The 20,184-nt window shown below is 40.2% G+C and overlaps 1 protein-coding gene across 1 annotated transcript in view; it reads right to left on the bottom strand.

Annotated features, from left to right (window-relative positions):
* Window positions 1-20,184, bottom strand: part of SLC7A11 (solute carrier family 7 member 11) — a 220,235-nt gene that overhangs the window by 182,133 nt on the left and 17,918 nt on the right. The window contains exons 2-3 of the mRNA XM_066573742.1: window positions 14,264-14,390; window positions 7,070-7,185 (exon numbers count right to left, since the gene is read on the bottom strand). Of these exons, the coding sequence (XP_066429839.1) occupies window positions 7,070-7,185; window positions 14,264-14,390 (243 nt within the window). The remainder of the gene's footprint in view (window positions 1-7,069; window positions 7,186-14,263; window positions 14,391-20,184) is intronic.

The following is a 20,184-nucleotide window of genomic DNA, read 5'->3' as shown; positions in this document are numbered from 1 at the left end:
TGTTCGTCTGCAGCCGGTCTAAGTGTGAATTAACATTACAATGGCTAATTGAGTGATCTGAGTGACTTTGAAGTAGGCATGGTTATCATTGCTACACTAGCAGGGTCAATACTTCAAAGACTGACAGCCTTGGGGGGTTTTCTTGTTGCAACGGTGTCGAGAGTGTACTGAGAATGATATGACTGAAGAATAACATGTAGCATAAAGGGATCCTATGGACATAGACTTCTCATCAACAAAATGGGTCAAAGAAGGTTGTCAGGAATCGTTCTGATGAACAGGGAATGCACAGCCAAGCAAATTGCAGCTGAATACATTGTCGGTGCTCCAATTGATGTGTCCAAACATACAATTATTGTTCCTTGGCACAGATTACCTATGGCAGCAAATGACCAGTTTGAGTGCCATTGCTATCTAAGAGAAACAGGGAGACAAGACTCCAGTGAGCAAAATAGCACAAAAATTAGATTACTGAGCAGTAAAAAAATATTTCCTGGTCAGATGAATCCAGATTTCTGTTACACAAAGCTGATAGGGATCAGAATTTAGCCATAGGAGCATAAATTGTTCACGCCTTCATATCAGCTGTTCAAAGTATGTCAGTATCTCTGTCTAATTTTTGTCACAACTGCAAGAAGCTATCCTGTCTGTTAGGGCCAATATTCCTACACAACAGTTCAATACTTAGTATAATCTATGCTATCATAAATTGCTGAGATTCTGAAGCCCAGAAGAGGTCCAATATGCTACTAGATGGATATGTATTATAATAATAATTACCATATTTTCCAGCGTATAAGACGACCTTTTAACCCCAAAAAATCTGCTCTGTAGTCTGGGGTCGTCTTATACGCCGGGTCTACATGTCCCAAAAAAAAAATAAAAATCAATACTCACCCCCTGCGGCGCTGCTGCAGGCTCTCGCTCCCTCGTGCATACTGGCAGAGCATTGCTTTCTGCAAGTGGGGCTTGAATGCCCCGCCTTCAGAAAGCTAATGCTATGATTGGCTAACTTAGTCTGGTGTTAGCCAATCACAGCCATTCATGATGTCATTGAATGGATGTGATTGGCTAACGCCAGACTAAGTTAGCCAATCAAAGCATTATCTTTCTGGAGGCGGGGCATTCAAGCCCGCTTGCAGAAAGCAATGCTCTGCCAGCGTGCACGAGGGAGTAAAAGCCTGCAGCAGGGCCGCCGGTGGTGAGTATTGATTTTTTTTTTTTTTTAACACTGTATTCCCTGCATATAAGACGAAAAGTCGGGGGTTGTCTTATATTCCCCGTCGTCTTATATGCCGGAAAATACGGTACATTTATTGAGAGGCAGCACGTGGTCATGGCTATGGAAATTGAGTCGCTGGTGCCATGCTAATTTGCATAGGATACATACTTTAATTTGACATACAAAATATATCTATGTATCTTCTTTTATTAAACCCATGATGACCACTCAGTTTTGCCCTGAAGACTTAAAGGATCCTGAGAACTATTTCATTTAAACTGTTATTACATTTTAGATTAACTGTATAAGACCTTAGTTTGGTGTTACTATTTGTGATTTCTTTAAGTGCCACATTGCCGCACAAATATATTAAAATTTGTTTTATACAGGAAATTGCTCCAAAGAATTATGACACATTTTTTATTTGTCATCTTTTGTGAGAAACTCCATTTTTAGCAGGACATTCAAAGGTCTGTGTGTGAAGAATACGATTCTGACCTCACTAAAGATGTATTGTGAAATGATGCTGAAAATGGCACATTTAGATAAGTGCAGTGAACTCTTTCGGAGATTTCTTAATGTTTCCTTCCATGTATATACCGTAATTAGTTTTTTATACAAAAGTTTGTATGCAATGTAGCATATTTTTAGTTTTTCAGGGGAGGCTATCAATAGCTGATCTACCTGATCTTCCTCCATGCATGCTTGGTTTTGTTGCATGTGCATATGTTCTCAAAAGGGAGAGAGGAGTAAGCCAAATGCTTCCTTAAGAACAAAAGGATTAGGCATGCTGAAAGCCAACATGCCCAATCCTTTCCCCTCAATATCTGCCAAATGACCATCAGACAGTGGTCATCAGATTGTTGAATGGTTCCACCTAATTCAGAAAATTCGACCAACTTCAGTCTAATGTATTCGACCACCTATAGAATTCAGAAATGCAGATTACAGTAAGAGGATATTGAATTAATTCAGCATTTGTTTCTGTCATTGTTTCTAGAATAATAGTCTTTGCCATTCTCTCTTCGAGAGTTCTTGATGCAAAAATATATTTTTTTTAACAGATCATTAGATTTTTTCATCACTTAGGTCAGAAATAATGGCAAACTCCTTAAAACGTGAGGACAGAACCTAATAGTGAGGTTTTTGATATTTATTAATTTCAACTGCCTGGTGTACAAAGCAGGTTGGTAGTTCCTAGAAATAACCTAGGGAAAAAAATTAAACGTAAAGGGCGATACCCTATACTGCTAGGAATGAAGGTCCCTGATTAGGGTCAGTATCCACTTGCCTATTGCAAGAATCACCTAACAGGTGTAGATACACCTGGCAAAAATTGCTGGTGATAAAAAATGAGATACCAAACACCTACCCTCCTAAAGTTCCCTAGTGCAGAAAAATATGCAAGGAACTAAATAGGAGCACCTAGAATTATGGCCCAATATGGCCTAGGTCATAGATCATAAGAAAGTGTATAGGTAAAGGAACCCAAAATAATAAAGACAGAGCCTAGCAGCAACCTAGATAGGGTATCGCCCTTTTACTTTAAGTCATCCTGGGGCCCTGGGTCTGACTTGTGCTTTACACCAGATGAGTTATTACATACCTGGTTTATGGTGAATCAGATACTTAAACTGAAGGGTTACCCAGAAAATAAAAATTTCTTCCGGGCCTTATAACCACTCTATATTCGCGTTTCTGGTGCATCCCTTTGGCGGATCTGTTTCCCCTTCTATTTCTATATCATTCATCTTTATTTTTGTGGGTCCTTAATTATTGTGGACGGGCCTAAATTTACGTTAGTTATGGGCGAACAGGCGGGATTGTAGTGGTCAGGGAATTTAAACATTGGTTTCTTCCTTCCCATCTCTATTTTAAAGACCACCACCTTTTTTTGTATTATTCATTTCAGTAATCGGCATTACACTAGTTGTGTTTGCAATTTGTAACCAATTACTGAATCAGATACCACGCAGAGTGCCTGTCTCTGCATTATACATGTTTGGGTTGTCTTTGTTTGAAAGCCGCTCCCCCTCAGTTTTTATAAATGTCTAAATAAAGGTTACGTTTTAAGGAGTTTGCCAGTGATAGCGGTCCAGATTTTTCTACTCCCCTGCAACTGTGATTTCCTTAGGTCAGAAATAATATGCTGAAACATAATGTATCGTTCTTCAATAAATGCCATGCAGTGCAATTTGTTGCTCTACCTACTCCATGAGAGAAGCTAAGCCCACACCAGTCTTCATGAAAACACTGATGTAGCCCACAGCAAGGAATGACATTGCATTGCATTTGGCATATACTAAACTATATTATATAATATCTACAGGAAAGATGTAATAAGATCTGCAATCCTGAAAACCACCATGGTTCCAATGAAACAGCTCCCAGCACAGACATTGATGTGAATCACTGAGTCACACCCCTTCCAAGAAGTAACACTCAGGATGATGCAATGTAATGTGAAGGAAGAAGTAACACCACCTCATGATAATAGTTTTGTGTGTCGCAACGTATCCAAACAAAGTTTGTTTTTCATTCTATACTACTAGGATAAGAAAAAAAACAAGACAACTCCACCCTCTGGCAATATGTTTGTCCATAATTACTTACACCAGTCTACATTACTACACAGCGTTTTGAGGGCTCACTTTGTGATGAATTTACAAGCAGCACTGCTATGCCTGTAGGGCTTTTTTCTCACGCTCCTATGATCTCAGTGACCTTGATGTTTTTCAACATCTGCTATGTTCCGGTTTTCTCATTTTTTTATAAAGAAGTATGAATAAATTAATTAACCTCAAAAACTCAATCTGGCATTTCAGCCACCATTTAATTACTAATACCCATGTGTTCATATAAGTCTTTACTTATAACAGGTGGTCGGCTTGCTAATTTGTTTTTTTGTCTTTTTTTATGGGAGGTTTAGAAAAAAGACGTAAAATAAGTTTTTGTTTCCAAAAACTGAAGATTTGCTATACTTGACATTTTGAAGGCACTGGCATTCAGTTTAGCAATTAATTCACTGTCATTCCATCGCATGCACCCGATGAAAATGTTCTATCCTTTGCAAATATTTATTTTGCATTTAATTATGCATTCATGTGTAGTGCACTATGACCTATTGTCTTAATGAGATTACATATTAGGCATTTGTGTCATTGTTGTCATGACAATTATCATTACAATTTTTTACAGAAGCAATGGGATTCATTAGAGCAATTAGAGTGCTGCTGATAACTGTCTCCGTGGGGTTTGCAGACAGCATTATTAGAAATTTGAGAAAAATATGATTGCAAAGAGAAAATATTAACACACTGCTAGATGTAGATAGGACAGCACAGAATACATATAACTGCAACTTATAACTGGGAAAGAAGAATCCGGAAATATAGAGATGCACCTGTCCATAAATAGCATACAATTCTATGTGGCCATACTGTTCTCTTAAAGCCCCCCCCCCCCCCCCCCCCCATACATGACCATATTGCAATACTATACAATTTCCATTTTTTATATTATATTGCTGTAATATGGCATTCAAAAACTTCTATTAGTCTTTACCAAACCTACAGATGTAGCGGTCATTAACATGACTAGTACATTGTGGTAGCCTCTACTAACAGCCATTGTAATACATTGTAGTCAAGTAATCGTAATGAATTTAAATGTCAAGTTAAACATTTGCTACATCTTTATGTATGCTAAGTCTCTCAAACAGGTTTTTCGGCACTCAATTTTTTATTTTTTGGTTTTTACAGCCGTGAAATGTTGTAAAATAAGGAAAAAAAGTCAAAATCACCTCCTACACTGTCTACCTATCCAGCGCTTCAGCCTCGGTCCCCACCAAACCCAGAAGTAGCCAGCTGTGGCCAAATTCCGTTCATGGTTCATGTCACCGCTCAGTCAATCACAGGCTGCAATAGTAATTCTGCCATGACTGCTTAAGCCTGTATTTGGTTGAGCAGTCAGATGCACAATTACCGTAACCGCACATACTCATAGCCGGTGTCTTCCAGGTTCAGTGCGGTGGGGAGTCCAGGGCTGGACAGGGTGCCACTGAAGTAGGTATGACTTTTCTTTCTTTAACAACATTCTATGGTTATAAATAGAGATGAGCGAACACGTTCGGCCCCGCCCCTTTTTCGCCCGAACACCGAACTTTGCGAACACTTCAGTGTTCGGGCGAAAAAGTTCGGGGGCCGCCGTGGCAGCGCGGGGGGGTGCGGCGGGGAGTGGGGGGGAGAGGGAGAGAGAGAGGGCTCCCCCCTGTTCCCCGCTACTGCCGCCCGCGCCGCCGCGCATCTCCCCGCCCCCCGGCGGCACCCGGACCTTTACGCGCGAACACTGCAGTGTTCGGCAAAGCCGGTGTCCGGGTGCGGATGTGTCCGTAACGGACACGTTCGCTCATCTTTAGTTATAAATATTTTTTCGAGCCCCAGAAAACCCCCAACTGTTTTACGTAGATGTCAACTTGGAAGTGTTGTAAATGATTCAAAAGGGAGATTTTCATTAAATAATTTTGTAATATTTTGGATTATACGTAATCGATATGCGAAGTTCTTCATACCCCGCTCAGATTGCTCGGCTGTATAACAGCCAAGCACTCCGAGCAGAGAACAGCTGAATGCAGAAGACAAGCGGAGACACCCTGCTTGTCTTCTGCATCCTCTGCTTAGAGAGCTCATCTTCTGCATCCTCCGCTCAGAGCGCTCAGCTGTATAACAGCCGGGCGCTCTGTGAGGAGAACAGCTAGATGCGGAAGACAAGCAGCCCCGCTTGTCTCCTGTATCCCCTGTTTGGAGCACAAGGTGATCGCTCAACGTTTGAGCGATCACCTTGCTCTGTAAATGGAACGATTATTGCTCAAACGTCGCTCAAAAGACATCTTTTGAGTGATAATCGTTGTGTACAAATGGGCCTTTACACTCCGTTTTCTGCAAAGAAAACATTTCAGCCGTCGTTTCATTATCATCACATGCAAGCTGAAAAATAGTACCTATATGTAGATAACACAAGATCCACCATTCACAATAGAGTCACAGCTCACCTCCTCCCTGTCACTGTACACTGACCTCTGCACAGATCTCAGAACATGCCCATAATACTCTCCCATAGAAGCATAGAATTCATTAAGTTATCTAATGTCTACTTATCTATAGTTCATTGAGATAGAAAGTATTAAATTATATTATTAGGTTTAGTGGCCAGAGTGAAAATTGCAAGATATTGGGATCATTAAAAAATATACATAGTGACATGAAAAGTTCAAAAAAAATCACCAAAACTATATAAATAAATATATATAGCCGATGGCTGCAAGTATAGGGGGTGCAGAGGTTGCGGTCGCACCTAGACCCATAGAGTCTCTTTTCTCCATATTGTAAACCAATACTATCAATGAAGTTTTATAGTTGGGGGCTCAGTTCCAGATTTTGCACTGGGACCAGCAGCTTCAAGTTACACCTCTGATATAGCCCAAATGCTTGATTTAAACAATAGGTCTTTTGAAGCCATTTTATGATGTCACATGTCCTTTACTTTACAATTGTACGGTGACATGCGAAATATGTGGGCGGCCAAGTTACATATTATGCATCAGTGCCCAGTATACTCTTACATGCCCTTAGAATGGGGATGACCTTTTTTTTACCACATTAATGTCCATTACTTCGGTACCCGCTGCTGATCAACTCAACTGACCAAGTGCAAAAAGCTATAAGAAGAGTAGAAAACTGGCTTGAAGTACAAATTCATAGATGCGTTGGGTATCTTACCAAACCTGCTGAGTTCACTGATGTAGAAATCATTCCTAACAAAAGTAAGTTACATGAAGTTGATGCTTACTTATTCCAGTAGCTGTAACTAATTTGACAGCGAGGTCTGGTATTTCACATTGAATAAAGAAGGGCTCTAGGATATAGCGTCCAAATGCTAGTGATATCACTGCTGTAGCAGCTGGCCTAAAACCGAAAAATAGAGAGAAAGAATCATTGTAATGTAAAGTATATAGTAATTCAAAGCAAGGATTATAAATGCATTACATTCTCTGTGGTAGAAGCTGCTTCTTCGGTCTGCTTTGTTCTATAGCACATCTTTCTCATTATGCATAGTCGGAAAGTAAAATACATTTATTGTATAGTAGTTTTACAAGCAGATGCACAGAGATATAATTATAACTGTTAGTTTCTGTGGAAATGTAGCACTGACCGTGAAGGTAAAGATTATAGGACTATTCATTAAAGTGCATTTTTTTTGTCAATGCGAAATCAGCTGGAGAAGACAGGCCATTTTATACGATTTACGTCGGGTATTTTCACTATATTGAGCAGAAACTGTTACTGAAACAAATTGCATGGTTTAAATTTTGCCTTTTGGCTTCAATAACAGGCGAAAACTGACAGAAATCTCACATCTCTTAGGAGAATAAGTGAGAGAAGAGAATGTATGAATTACTGATGTGTATTAGGGCAATTAGTGAGGACAGGATCAGCCATGCAGTGAGTGTTGTAGACAGTCGGAATTCATCCAGTAAGCTAGCTCAGTCTGCTGAGACATGTCTTATGCCATCACATGAGTAGATAAATTATAGGTTTAAATCTCACCAAAGTTTGCTTTTTAGACACGTAAATTGCCTTGGTATTGCTTCTCCAGCAGAGAGATTGTTTGACCCTTTGAACTATTCATTAGAATTCATAAGAAATATTCAAAAACACGTAAAGTAATAATGCTGAAGTGTTGTGCAATTATAAAAATCCACTTTTTCCTGTCAAAGTCTTTTTAATTCTGAGGAAAAGTGTCTCTGTGCAAGGCCAAATGCCACTTAACACTGCCAGAAGAAATTCAGAAGAAAAGTGTGACTGTACAAGGCCAACACTGCCAACAGTTCTCAAGTCCAACTACGTTCCACCATTACGGGTTTTATCTAAATACCCATATTTCACATTACTTGTATGTTTGTCCAATTCATAGGTTGGAGTATATCTGTCACATCTGTCTGGGACTGCTGAGAAAACTAGGCCGGGCAGGATATCAGAGCTGTCTGGACAGGCGTGCATAGTAACATAGTAAGGCTGAAAAAAGACATATGTCCATCCAGTTCTGCCTATTACCCCCCAATGTTGATCAAGAGGAGGGTAAAAAATAAATAATGATGTAGAGGCAAGTATTTCCCACTTAGGGGAAAAAAATTCCTTCCTGACACCATCCAATGCATAGAGATCCGGCAGCACTCAAACACAGCTTTCCCAGATGGGCGAGATAGGTATATGCACAGCCACCAGTCAATGGGATCATGGACCTCCAATCCCGGGTCAATACATAGTAGTAAAGCAGAGGCGGCAGCATCAAAGGTGTAGAATAAAGTATAAAATCCTTTTATTGCTCCATATAGTAAAAGGCAACGTTTCGACTACATGTTGTATGACTCAAGAAAGACATCCAGGCCCCTCTTGAACTCTTTTATAGAATCTACCCTCACCACGTATTTAGGCAGAGAGTTCTATAGTCTTACTGCTCTTACAGTAAAAAACCCCCTTCTATGTCGGTGTAGAAACCTTCTTTCCACTAGATGTATGCAGGAGAATAATGGTAGCTAGGTGCAGGACCGGACAAAACACTGGGATACAGATCTCTGAATGGAACACCTTGAAGCTCCCAAGAATGACAGGTATGCAGGAATCTTGACAGGGCCAGAATACAAGAAGCATAGTCAGTGCCCTCAGAAAGGAGGAAATAGTTTACATATCATGAGAAAGTTGCTGACTGGCTGCCTCAGCTGTCAATCAGCCTAGCCAGCCAATCAACTAAACAACTCTAATAAGACTACTGATTAGTTGACTAGATTGTTAATTGCCAGTTGTTCCTTCAGCAAAACAGCAGAAGGTAAATATTTAACCCTTGAGGACCAGAACTGACTGAAACATCTGTATGTCGGTAGGCGCACCACATGATTTGGAACTGATATTGTGACGTCACTCTGGACCAATCCCAAGACATAGTAGAAACTGGCACCAGCGGACCATGACAACATCTTTTGCTTATCACACTTTTGAAATGCTACACAATGGCATTGAAGTCTTTAAACATTGTCCAGTTTAGAAATCCATTTTTTATATTCCCCCTTTGAGAAAATTCTGAGATAAATAAGGGTTATATCCTGTTCATAATCCTCACTTCTTGGCCAAAGTCAGGAACGGCTCCAAACAATGTTTCTGTCAGCTATGGGCTAACAGGATCTGTTGGAGTGCTTTATCTACCCGGTGGATGGTGTGTCAGCCTTCTGGAGCCATGGTATTCCTATGACCACCAGACACCATGGCTCTCTGCTATGTGTGATGTGTAACTCCAACACCCAGTTGTGACATTGAGATATCATTTCCAATGAACTGTAAGGGGAACTAGTCAAATAGTCTGCCTTGTGTAAGTTTTTCACTATTCTACTGTTTGCATTTCTGTGATTTCCTGTGTTTGACCCAGCTTGCCTGACTTTGCTTATTCTTGGATATTCCATGTTGTACACCTGACATTCTAATCCTGTCTTCTGATAGCACTTTTCAACCTAATATTCATGTGTGAGGCTTAAAGCTGAAGAACGGAGTATACCTTAGACTCCGCAATCCAGGTTACCCTTCAACAACCTAATAACGTCTTCTGGAACTGTTCGCTGCCTTGTTACCGAGCTTCTTCTAACTCTCTTAAATCCAACTTGGTCTTGCTTACCACCATGTAACTCTGCATCCTTGTCCGAAAGCATGACATCTGATCAGTTATTTGATTGGGCACTGTGTAATACTTAATTCCCCCTTTGGTGGAAATGGAATACTTACTGTTGGGTTGATCAACAAATAACAGCTGATCATGGTAGGACCCAGCAGGAATATAAGAGGGGTACCCTGTTACTTAGCCCCTGTGGCTAAATTGTGCTCATTGATATTTACAACCACTCCATAGTTAACATTTTTTGTTGGATTGCACTATTTTCTTGTACGGCTAGATTGCAGTTGTGCAGGTGAAGAAGAGGCAGAATAGGCTCTCGTGAGAAGGCCTATGTGTTAACCAATATAAAGGTTAATGATGTGAAGAGCAGAGGAGTGACAGGTCTTTGGAGAGGACGTTGTTGGCGCTAAGCACCAGTCTGCTTGCACGTTAGTCTCAGAATAAGAGGTTCTTCAACTGAAACCACGGCTGAAAAGTAGCATTTTTTAAATCTTACTACTTACCAACTTTAAGCAGTGCTTGAAGTTATAGGCTTGTTGTCAGACGCTGCTGTTTTCTAATGCTTTCATGATAATACTGTAAAATTCCAATAATCTGGCATCCTCAAGAGAGCCAAAGTACAGGATTATCAGAGATGCCAAACTATTGGAAGCAAATAAAAAATAGACACACTTACTACAGTACTTGGCAGGCAGTCTGTAGGATTCTGCCAATGGTTTTTGCTGTCTGAATTCCGTATTAATCTTATGGCCTAATTCTCAGTGTTTTTCATTCTAATTAGGTCACTAGCATGTATATACATGTACAGTATGTGGAAGTGATGGAACCATTGACTATTTTCTGATAGGTGTGATGAAAATTGGCATGCTACTGTTCCTTTCAGTATTGTTGGATGCAATTAGTGTGAAACATTATGCTCAATGAAGAGTATCCTGTCTAGGTAAAGTATGTAGTCACAGTCTAATCTAGTGTCTCTCTTTAGGGATCTTTCCCATGAGCGTATATCTGACGGCCGTTTTCACGCTGTGATCTGATGCATTGGATACCAATGCATCAGATCACATGGCTGTATTCCTGAGATGTAAAAGCGCCCGGCCGGGCCAATATAGCGCTGGGAGTTTTTACGTCGGGCCCAGAAGATAGTCCTGAAACTATCTTTTGAGCCGGAATACGTCGGCCACTACATGGGCTCCTATGGAAGCCCATGGCAGCGGTCGGCGGCGGGAGGAAGTTTAGCAGCGTGGCTGCTAAATTCCCTCCCTCTGTTCTCCTCCCCCCATGCAGGCTCATCTCTGCTTTCATCCCAGCTCGTTCTGCAATGGGAGAGGGCAGGTGGGGCGGAGCTAAGTGCCGTCCCTCCTGCTCCCATTGTTGGCTGCGGACAAGGGGCAGGGCATGAACAGAGCTAAGCTCACGCTCTCTCCCCAGGCCTTGTCTATAGCCCCGTCCCGACCCCTCCCATTGCAAAGAACGAGTGGGGAAGAGAGCAGAAGTAAGCCTGCGATGGGGAAGGATGGGAAAGGGGCAATGGCATGGTGACCTTGGCGTAAATGCGCTGTGGCTCATGCCATGTGAACAGGCACATAAATGTTAGATTTATGCACCCGTTCATGAGCTTTTACGCCCCCAGATGATAGTGTATATCGGTCGGCTGTGAAAACACCAGCCAATATATTCTGGTGGGAAAGAGCCCTTACACTTATATACCACTGAGTTCCAAATATCTGGCAAAGTAGAATTATAAGATTATTACATTTTATAAGATTACATTTTTTTTATAAAAACTGCAAAGCACGCTGTTTTCATCTCCTAAACAGCGAACATCTTTGTGGTGAACAAAGATGAGATATGAAACAAGCCAGTGGTCTGTAATACTTGACAGTGATTTTAGGGGTTTCTATTGAGAAGTAATGGCTTGACTCTACTGGTCATTTTTGGTCATGAATTTTGCCTAAGGTGACATAATAGTCGTAAATTTTCAAAACTCCAGCCTTAATGTAAAACATTAGAGATATGAAAAGTGAATGGAGACAATTGTGATATCGCTTCTGTAGCTGATGTGTTTCAACTCCCATTTGTGATCTATGCAGAGGTAGAGGAAATTTGTTAAAAGAACCTTGCAGCAGATTTTAGAGTGGAATCTACTTTCAAGCTTAAATTGTGGAAATACCTAGTGGCATAAGACTGGGAAAATAGATGAAAATACTGGTTCAGATTATAGTCAAGAAAATGCAGCAATTATAGGACGCTCAAAAGTTTTCTAAAATGATAGATAATAGGGAAACGATATTGCATATTTTTTAAAAGCTTTCTACTCTGTAATCTTCCATCTCTCAAAGGAAGTCACTTGTATAATACTATGCACAGATCTGAATGCAGCAATTTCTGTATTATCTGAAACACAAGAGATTTTAAAACCTATGCTTATCTTATGTACATGTGATTAGCTATTACTCATTACTCTGCTAGCATATCCTGAATAGAGACGGGGTAATTTTACTTCCATCACATTTTCTGTATCCATCACAATGACCCATTTTTTTTTTCTGACTTGTGAATTGGCCAATTACAATAATGAGAATGACATACAGTACATAGTATCATAATTACTGTGACCACCACATGTCCTAATTTCTATAAGCAATCACCAGATCAGCCAAAAAGAATAATTCGCATCTATTATCTAATTGTCTGATAACAGTGGAAGGAATTTAGGAGCCACTTTAGGCCTCAGTCACACGGGCGATACGTTTTTATGCTGGATGCATCGGGGGTGAAAATCGCATAGAATAGCCGTAATCGAGTCCTGAGATTAATTAGCGGTTTCTCGTCCATTCACATGGGCGTATTGTGGGAAAAACATGCTGCATCGCGGAATTCCGTCGGTCGGCAATAGTCCCCAGAATGACTTCTAATGCTTAGAGGCACCTGTCTTCTTTTACTAGTGGCGAATGCAGGTAAACGCCCCCCCTCCCTTTTTTTCAGCTCCAATAGGGGTCTATGGGAGACTCCAGCGATTTTCGTCAAAAAATAGGTCAAGACCTATCTTTTGACGCAGCTAGCAGCATGAAAATTTGCAACCGAAAATGCCACCAATTTGAAGTTTTAACATGCTCGAAAATTGCCCATGTGAATGAATACATTGGAATCTAATGCTTCACATGGTCACGATTTGCGTCCCATGTTCGATCGCGGCTAAATAGCTCATGTGAATAAGGCCTTAAACTGTTTTCACGCTGAAGGTAATATGGTGGTTTCACACCTACACCCAGGGTTCTGCTTTCCTGTCCCGATCAGGGAGCAGGAAAGGGGAATCCCTGTGGCCGAAGAGGTCCATCTCAGGATGGAATTGAACAGTGCCTGGCCGATGCCATTGACTATTATCAGTTTCCACTCAGCTGCCCGGCTTTTAGACAGAACAAAAAGCGCTGTGTGCAGCTCTTTTTCTTCCTGTAATTTGAGCCGGATCTGCGACAGAACCTCTGACCAGAGGCTCCAACACAGGTGTGAAACCACCTTTAACTAGAGAGGAGCAAACTTTGAAAAGTTCGGTTATGATGGTTTCAAGGTAAAATGTACTGTTTGGTCCACATTAATTTGAACCAAGCCGGAATTTCAACAATACCCCTAAAATTGATGTATAACATTGGTGATGGTCCTGTGGCTCAACAGTTAGCACCGTCTTAGGTTCAAGTCTGACAATATCTGCGAGGAGTGTGTATGATCTTTCTGTGTTTCATGATAATCTCCTTTATTTATATAGCACATACATATTACACAGGACTATATGTCTCTTGATAGTTTCTGTCCTGATTGGAGCTCACAATTTGTATTCACCTATTAGCAGGGGTGTAGCAAAAGGCTCATGGGTCCAGGTGCAAAGGTTTATCTTGGGGCCACCCAACATCTCTTAACCCCTTAACACAGAGGCGTAACTTGAAGCTCCAGGGTCCCAATGCAAAATCTGTAACAGGACCTCTAGCTATAATGCTTTATTCATAGTACTAGATGCGCTATATGGAGAAGAGAGGCCTTATGGGCCCCCTAAGGCTCCTGGGCCCAGGTGCAACCGCATCCCCTATAGTTATGCTAGTGCTTATTAGTATGTTTTTGAAGTGTGGGAGGAAATTCACAAAAGCACAGGGAGAGCATACAAACTCCATGCAGATGTCACTTTTAAAACTTTTTAGAATTCCACTTTAATATGTTCAGTTTGCTGCTCACCTCCTTTACAATCTGCCATTGGAAGGCATCCCTGAGCAAGTTAAAATTTTCAGTTTTATGAACAAACTAAACCAGGGGAAATGCAAATATACTACTCACCGAATAACAAGTAGTTCTACCCATACTCTCACAAATGCAGGTAATGGGCCAAATGCTTCCAGGATATATGTGTAGTGGCCACCAGATTTCTTTATGCATGTTCCGAGTTCTGCATAGCAAAGAGCACCTATAAAAAAAACCCACAGTATGTTATTTTACTTTATTTAGAGCTCAGTGTCAAATATTGTACAAATACTGTGTCTATGCGACAGTACAGGCTAAAGTTAGTACCGTGTAAGCCAGTTGAGTAAAGTGTGATTGTTCTCAGTAAGAGAAACCAAGTAATCTTATAGATATGATACCTTTTAATACTTAACAAAAATACATGCTGTTATAGTGAGCTTTCAAATCTTACAGGGTTCTTCCTCAGGCATGAGAGGTTTGAAAGCTCGCTATAACATCATGTATTTTTGTTAGCCATTAAAAGCTATCATATCTACAAGATTACTTGGTTTCTCTTACTGAGAACAATCACACTTTACAGTACAGACCCAAGTATCAAATACAAAGGGCCTAGCTATATCATATATTAGAATACCAAGACGGAATTGTCAAACATGATGGACATTTGGTTTAATTTTATTCTGTACAGAATAAGTTTGTTAAGAACAGGAAAAGCAGGAAAATTAAACAAAAGAAATCAAGTTCTTTTAATTCCTTTACAAGCAGCTTATTAAGGGCAGTAAAAACATTGTTTTTTTTTGTTTTTTTTTCTCATCACCGTATTCCGACAGCCACCTTTTTTTGCTTCTCGGTCAGTATAGCTGTATTCGCTGTATGAAGCTAGTCTATTGTTTTGTATTTTTTTATATAAATTCTTTATTTATGAAAATTGGAATGGGTACATAAAAGAATAGATAAGAGGGGATATGGGGATTGCAGGAAAAAACCCTTTTCACATCATTAATGTTATAATTACACTTGCAATACAAGTAATAAAAAAAAATGTGAGAAGAGTAAAAGAGGTAGAAAAAAGAAAATGAATAAAAGGGGATTCGGGTAGCTTTGCTTTATGATCCAGATTGAGGGTTATGCAATAGATGAACAACGTTGAAGGAGTATATTATCTGGCTGGTGAGCATAGGGTAGGAATCATCTAGTTCTGTAAGAGATGCATTTAGTCCATGTTTTAGGGTATTTCTCCTCATTTCCTTCTTGGAGACATCAGCTTTTTCTAAGCTGTTTAATCTGTAGACCTCGTTGAGCCATTCCTGAATGCTAGGGGTGTGTGTTTCTTTTCAATGTCTAAGAATTATTATTTTGGCTGCGTCGAAAAGGAACAGGAGCAATGGATTTCTCTTTTCAGTTTCAGTTGGGGGGGATCATGTTAAGCAGGAAAAGTTTGGGTAAGAGTACCACTTCATAAAGGCCCATTTAGACCCAATGATTCTCACTCAAAAATCGCTCAAAGCCAACTTTTGAGAGAGAATCGTTGAGTCCAACTACACAGACATCATGCAGTTTTAGTTAACGTGTCGTTCATCGTTCTCTTTCAGCAAGCTGAAAGAGAACGATGAGCTTTGACAGTGCCGCGCGCTGAGTTCTCAGCGGGATACCGCTGATACTATTGTTTCAGCTGGTATCTTGCTTGGACAACACAGCCAGAGTAAGAAGAAGACAGCGCTCCAGCTGTGTTCTGCATACGCTGCTCGGAGCGCTCAGCTATATACCAGCAGTATGCTCTGTGAACACAGCAGAAGTATGCAGAAGACAGCGGACCAGCTGTCTTCTGTATACCCCGCTTGGAATGCTCAGCTGCATACCAGCTGAGCGCTCCGAGAAGGAAACAGTTGTATACAGAAGACACGCGGCCCTGCTTGTCTTCTGCATATGCCACTCGGAGCATTCAGCTGTATACCACTGAATGCTCTGAGAAGACAACAGCTGTATGCAGAGGACAGCGTTCCTGCTTGTCTTCAGCATACAGCGTGAGCCTTCATTTACACACTTATGCAAAGTGAACGCTCAAAACTGTCACTCAAACTGCCATTTGAGCGAATTTTTAGCGATCATCTTGCCATGTGAATGCACACAATGATTATTGCTCAAAATGTGTCTTTTGAGCAACTTTTGAGCGAAAATGATTGTGTCTAAATGGGCCTTAACCAAGGATAAAATTTAATATCTTTTGCATTTCAAGCCAAAGTGGTTGTAAGGATGAGCATGAAAACCAAATGTGTAAAAGTGTGCCTTTCGCTTTGAGGCATCTCCAACAGGTCATGGGTTATTTTGAGTTGAGTCTTTTGTGGAGAAGATCTGGTGTTTTGTACTATCGGGAGATTATTTTATAATTGTTTTGTATCTTTTATATTTTTGAGGGGAGGGACAATTAGGAGGAGAGACAGGTTTTATTTTTTAATGGCACCATTTTGACATAAACATATAATTAAGTAATTTCTTAATTGTGGGAAAGGAGGTGAAAATGCAACAGTTTTAGAAATTTGTTATGCCATACACTGCGCCTTGTACATTAGACATTGAGACATATCTATTAACTTTTGTATGCCAGTGTTCTGATGTGAAAAATTCACAATTTGGGTGAACATGCCAAAATTGTGACATTTGGAGCTTTTATGCCAGCTCCCAACACATTTTCAAAAACTGAGTGTGGTCTAGTGTAAGGGGGTAAGCACATAGCCCATCATATTTACTATAATATACACCAGAAATGTATCTGGCCTAGGTTTCCATCTAATGCATAGAGGTGGCGCAAGCTTCTTTACTGGATAGGCCTTTACAATTTACTTTTACGGTAATGCCAAATATATACAGTATAGTTTTTTTTAAAGTTTCCATCTGTTTGAAAACTAAAAGCATGACTTAGGCCCAATGACCACCAGCGGATCTGATTTTTGTAATCCGCGCGGGTCAACCGTGCAGAAGATCCGCAAGTCAATCCACCCATAGGGATAAATGGGAAACCGCAAATGAAATGAAGCATGCAGAGTTGATTTGCAGACCTTTGAATCCAAAAAAAAAAATCACAGCATGCTCCATTTCAGTGTGGATCCTGCACGGACAGCTTCCATTGATGTCCGCAGGAAAAAAACAAAAGTACAGCGCACATGCGCTGGTGCTTCCGCATGCATCTGCAATAGAAGACCCGGACAGCATGCAGAAGACCTGGACAGGGTCAGATTCCACTACGGGCTCCTGCTTGAGGGATCCGATCCGCCTGTGGACATAAGCCCTTAAGAAAAAATAACTGGCTTCATTTTTACATCTTGGACTTAAATTGCAGTAGAGAAGAACACTTTGCATCTATGACCATCAGCTTTTCCATCCAAACTTGTGTTATACTAAACACCTTTACGTTGGTATATATATACAAGGACCTATCTTGCTGCAGCTTTTCTGTCTGAATTTTTTGGGTGGAAAATCCACAGTATTTACAGTAGCAGCAAAGTGCATGAGATTTGAACAAATGCACACACTATGTAAAAAGTCACCAGAGAACCGGAATTGACATGCAATGTGGATTTTAATTCAGCAGCATGTCAATTGTTTGTGTGCATTATCAATGTGGATTTCATGCCTCTGAATGAGCAAGATGGAATATGCAGCAAAATCTGCAAGTGTGTCTTGCTGAGATTCCACTATGGATTTCAATACTAATTCCACAGCAAGTAGGCAGCAATTTATTTCCCTACCAATTCTATCCCATGTGAACGAACCCTGTATCATAGAATCATAGAATGGTAGAGTTGGAAGGGACCTTCAGGGTCATGGGGGTCCAACCCCCTGCTCAGTGCAGGATTCAATAAATCATCCCAGACAGATGTCTGTCCAAGCTTTGTTTGAACACTTCCATTGAAGGAGAACTCCCAACCTCCCGTGGTAACCTGTTCCACTCATTGATCACCTTCACTGTCAGAAAGTTTTTTTTTTATATCTAATTTGCATCTCCTTCCTTTCAGTTTCATCTCATTGCTTCTAGTCTTTCCTTGTGCAAATGAGAATAGGGCTGATCCCTCTGCACTGTGACAGCCTTTCAGATATTTGTAGACAGCTATTAAGTCTCCTCTCAGCCTTCTTTTTTGCAAGCTAAACATTCCCAGATCCTTTAACCGTTCCTCATAGAACATGATTGGCAGACCGCTCACCATCTTGGTAACACTTCTCTGAACTTGCTCAAGTGTGTCTATGTCTTTTTTAAAGTGGGGTGCCCAGAAATGGACACAGTATTCCAGATGAGATCTGACTAAGGAAGAGTAGAGGGGGATAATTACCTCACATGATCTAGACTCTATGCTTCTCTTAATACATCCCAGAATTGTGTTTGCCTTTTTGGCTGCTGCATCACATTGTTGACTCATGTTCAGTCTATGATCTATTAGTATACCCAAGTCTTTTTCACATGTGCTGCTTAGACCAATTCCTCCCATTCTGTATGTGCTTTGTTTCATAAGTACATGAATATACATACACACCTTTTTCATGAAGATAAAGATCAGTTATGAATACAATCATTACTTCAATGCTTTGCACAAATTTACTATTTATGTTATTGTTTTAATGTCACTAAAATGAAAAATGAAGCAACTTTGCAAACTGTCTTACTTAAAAATCTGCTATCATTTTGCAGACCTATGTGTAAGCTGTAACCACCAATTCTATGTAATTAAGACGAGATGTAGTTAAGAAATACATCAATAAATAAATCAATAAATTAATAAATACAGCATTCAAATATGAATAGACCAAAATGACATACTGAGGTATATGAATCATCGGTTTAAGAGGAAATGTTCGTGTTACATAAGAGGAAATGACAAGACATATTGTCAGCCACCCACTACAACACTGATGCTACAAACTTGCACAATATCAACAACATAATTAATTCTGTCCTGGGGAAATTGCTTCCATAATCACCAATATAATGACAGCCCAATTCCTACATGTGATGCCCAGACTGGGTGTTGCAAACCAAAGTGCATCACAGTTAAGGTGCTTTCCCAGTTGTAGCAGGATATTTCACAACCACAATGTTAACACATTAGGAACGTTATGAAAATTAAGAAGTGACCAAGATAGGATCTACTAAATAATCTAATGAAAACAACAGTATATGTTTTTAGAGGAAAAAATGGAAAATAAGGGTCTGTAAGAAGACCATTCTTTTATGCAGGATTTATTGTATCACTGATATTGCTACTTTTAACAGGTTTAGGATACAATGAAGCAGTTTTCTATGCATTTTTGCATGAAAATTCTCAAAGAGCATTTCTTTTTTTTTTTTTTCATGGTTGCAAATATGATAAAAGGCGTGAAATAAAAATAAAGTATAGGACCCCCTAACTAATTGTGTTTGCAACATAAAGAGGACATTAAAAGGGGTACCCAAGAAGACAACCTCTGTTTTTATGCCCTATTAGGACATATGAAAGTCATAAAGCAGGATCTCCTTGTATGAGTAGGAGTTGTTTTGGTGGGTTTTAAGCTGCCCTTGTAAGACAGCAATTCATCTGAATGACAATCATACGGTACACTATAACACTTTCCATGCAGTGGTCACTGCAGGAAAAATGCCTGGCCTGCTACAGCTTCCCTGGCAGACTCAGCTGTTTCCTGGCTGTATCGGGAGCTGGACCTGGGGTGGTCAACTATTTGCCCAGAAGACCGCATTCTCAAGGGGTTGTCTCTAATGAGAAAACAAGGCTTTATCCTTGTAAACAAAGTAATGGGTTGCTACATATCGATATTATATTTAGAGGGAGCAACATGTCTGAGTTTGAGCATAATTAATAGATAATCACAATAGACAGAACTTCATGTATACAATTAAGCACCGACTGCAGATGTCCAACATTAGATCTAAACTTCTGTGTTGAATAATTTTGTAACATTTCTGCACAAGTAAGTGCTTCTTTAACTTGATAAATTATATTATTCTGACTTCATGCAGCCACCACTTTGAG

This window comes from Eleutherodactylus coqui, chromosome 7 (assembly GCF_035609145.1).
Source record: "Eleutherodactylus coqui strain aEleCoq1 chromosome 7, aEleCoq1.hap1, whole genome shotgun sequence".
Taxonomy (NCBI): Eukaryota; Metazoa; Chordata; class Amphibia; order Anura; family Eleutherodactylidae; genus Eleutherodactylus; species Eleutherodactylus coqui.
The sequence above is the reverse complement of the archived record's forward strand: the minus strand, read 5'-3'. Positions and strand labels throughout refer to the sequence as shown.